We start from the raw sequence: 2930 nt of genomic DNA, 5'->3' as shown, positions 1-2930 counted from the left end.
ATAACTGGACTAGCATAAACTCGATGTTAGGTTTAAACTCGTCGAATATTAACCCATCATCGAGTTTATGCAGCACTGAACAGAAACAAAATCGATGTTAGGCTTAAAACTCGTCGAGTATTTAGCCAGACATCGAGTATTTACTTGTCCAGTTCTTTATATGCACATACCCTAATTAAAATAATAATTTTAATCATTTAAATTATTAAAACTATAACAAATTAATTGAAATCTCAAAATTTTAAATTATTGATTTTATTTTTTTACCCTTGAAAAAATGCCTCTATTGAAAACATTAATTTATTTTCAACACCCTTTAAATTTTTTATTCCAATTTTATCCTCATCTAAGGTATATGTCTCTTTAGTGTGTGTCTAATGTATCATATAATTTACCTCTCCCTTTTTCATATAGCGGGAAATACCCATTTGATATTGCAAAATTTGATTTCATTCCTAAATAATCAAAACTCTTTTCTTCCTTCCTAATTTGCCGTGTTCTTCTTTATGACCTAAATCCATGGTGACTACACGGGGTGCCACTGAGAACGACGGTAATATCAAAATCGCTGATATGGGTAAGAAATCCGTTGCAAAAAAGCTTCAAAAAACAAAAAGGTAGTGACAACCGGAGAAGCTTCAGTTCCTCCATCTCCTGTGCAGTTGAGTAAGAAGAGACATGCAAATGATTCACCTCCGAAATCGAAGAAACACAAAGGCATTTCCAGAACTGAATCCAAGAAATCTCCTCCTAAGGTATGATTTCATTAGTTTATAAGTCAATTAAGAACCTACTGCATTAGAATTGTTTGATGTCTTAAAATAATAAATTGACTCTGTTTATATGATTGTTTGAAATTATGTTTAAGTATGATTGTTTGGAATTATGTTTATATAAAATTGTGGTTAGGTTGGTTGGTAGATAGTTTTGAAGGTACAGTTATGAACTCTATTTTTTTAGGGTACTGAAATTTCAGTTTTTGAAGGTTAATTCCTCCATTCTACTGGGTTTGACAATGAAATTTCAGGTTTTGATTTGGTTATTTTTGGGCATTGTATTGAGAGGAATGTTAGAAATTGGATTTACAAAGTTGGAAATGTTTCTTGTATGCTATTTGATAAGAACTTAATGTGTAAGGTTGTGATTTTGAATAGCTTATTTTCTATTTAAGTTTGAACACCAAAACAGAAAAAGAGTTGAATCTTGCTTGGGTGAAATGTTTGATATCTAACAGTTTTCACTCTAATTTCCATACAGCTATGGCAGTTTAAAGTAAGCCGAGAAGATCGTGTTCACTCGAAGATTGATACGCGCATGTCATACGATGTCATTTCTGATATCAAATCGACTCTAACTCCAGGTGAATTGGAAAAGTTTAGACAATCTTGCTTTGGCTACTTTCTTGATATTCCCAAGATCAAAGTGCAAAATCAGATCATACATTGTTTATTGTTGAGGGAGGTGGAGCAGCTAAAGAAGTCTGAATTGTGGTTTGAGGTTGGCGGTCATAGGCTGAAATTCGGAATCGACGAATTTGCTTTGATCTCGGGTTTAAACTGTCAAGGTGACAGCAGTAAGTATGCCTATACAAAAGTTGAAAACGGCATTTTGGATAAGTACTTCAGCGGGCTGCAATCTGTTTCTAAACAGACCCTTCGGGATTTTTTCAAAGCTAGGCGTTGGGAGTCGGAGGAGGATGGGTTTAAGATAGCATTTATGCATTTTTTGCATAACTTCTTGCTTGCTTCACCGAGGACTGCTCGTATCCCTTTGAAGGACTTTGACGTAGTTGATTCGGCTGATTTGAACGACTATCCATGGGGTATTGACGTTTTCAAGTACACGTTTGATTCTTTGTCAAAAAGAGCTGTTCTTAGTCCGAGATCTCTTATTATTGAAGACAACATTTACCAGTATCGACTTCAAGGTTTACCATATGCACTGGTATGTTGGTTCTACGAGTGTTGCCCGGCGGTGGAAAATACCTTTGCTCAGCTAGTGAACAAAGATGCTATCCCGCGGATTCTGAGGTGGCAAGCATTCGTTCCTGCAAAATACATTGATGTTGACAGGGATTTATTTGTTGAGATTGCATCCGATGAGGTTCGTATGTGTTAAATTTTCAATTTTTCAAATGTAATTTATCATCGACTCTGTTTTCATATATGGTGTTCATTTGTTATGTGTAGATGATTTTCCGATCAATTGTTCCAACCCCGGCAGAGATGAATGCCCTTCGTCTAGGTGACTTATTCAAAAAAATTAAGGGAAACGAGGAGGGTTATTGTCCGGCATTTAATATATTGAAGGACGGTGAATCAACGTCGAACACTTCGAATTTAAATGTTATGGAAGAGAGGCTGGAAATTTTGATGGCTGGTCAAAAGACGATTAAGGATGATATAATGGATTTGAAACGTTTATTCACTTCCAAATGTTCCGAACTTTTGACAGTTGTCAATTCATTGAATGATAGGCTAACTCTGATTGGTGATTCTAAAACGGTAATTTGTTTTGATTTATGTATTTTGTACTTTTATCACTTAGAGTTTAGTTAAATATAATTTATGTTATTTCATATTATGTTATTGTAACCTGATGGGAACCTAATGTGAACTCCATATCTATATCAGGTTGAAATTGAGAAACATGATGTTTCTGATGGCTTGCAGACAAGAGTTGACAAAGGAAAAAAGGTTGTTCTTCCTGCAGAGGACATTTCAGTGAAACCAAGTAAAAATGGTACTTCTATAGTAACGGAACGAGAAGAAAGGGATGGTAGGGAGTCTGTTGTTCCTGTTTCTGCTGATACTAAAGCTACTTCCAGCAAAGAAAGGGATGGTAGGGAGTCTGCTGATGAAGAAGAAGGTGCTGAAAAAGTCGAATTGGAAGATTTGGTTTGCGAGAAGGCTGTACTTGAAGGCAAGGAT

At 35.5% G+C, this 2930-nt stretch overlaps 1 protein-coding gene across 1 annotated transcript; it reads left to right on the top strand.

The window, feature by feature from the left end:
* Positions 1-519: 519 nt before the first annotated feature.
* Positions 520-2727, top strand: LOC130014751 (uncharacterized). The gene is made up of 5 exons (XM_056105036.1): positions 520-577; positions 622-755; positions 1258-2103; positions 2190-2504; positions 2713-2727. Exons 1-5 carry the CDS (start codon positions 520-522, stop codon positions 2725-2727), a joined length of 1368 nt encoding a protein of 455 aa, XP_055961011.1.
* The last annotated feature ends 203 nt before the right edge of the window (positions 2728-2930 follow it).

Source organism: Mercurialis annua, linkage group LG3 (assembly GCF_937616625.2).
Source record: "Mercurialis annua linkage group LG3, ddMerAnnu1.2, whole genome shotgun sequence".
Classification (NCBI taxonomy): domain Eukaryota; kingdom Viridiplantae; phylum Streptophyta; class Magnoliopsida; order Malpighiales; family Euphorbiaceae; genus Mercurialis; species Mercurialis annua.
The sequence above is the reverse complement of the archived record's forward strand: the minus strand, read 5'-3'. Positions and strand labels throughout refer to the sequence as shown.

Bases quoted from the DNA above. Each gene is read 5' to 3' on its own strand.
- LOC130014751 (XM_056105036.1), top strand. From the start codon at position 520: ATGGTGACTACACGGGGTGCCACTGAGAACGACGGTAATATCAAAATC. The intron at 756-1,257 runs GTATGATTTCAT...ATTTCCATACAG, and splicing joins CCAAGAAATCTCCTCCTAAG to CTATGGCAGTTTAAAGTAAG. The intron at 2,104-2,189 runs GTTCGTATGTGT...TGTTATGTGTAG, and splicing joins TTGAGATTGCATCCGATGAG to ATGATTTTCCGATCAATTGT.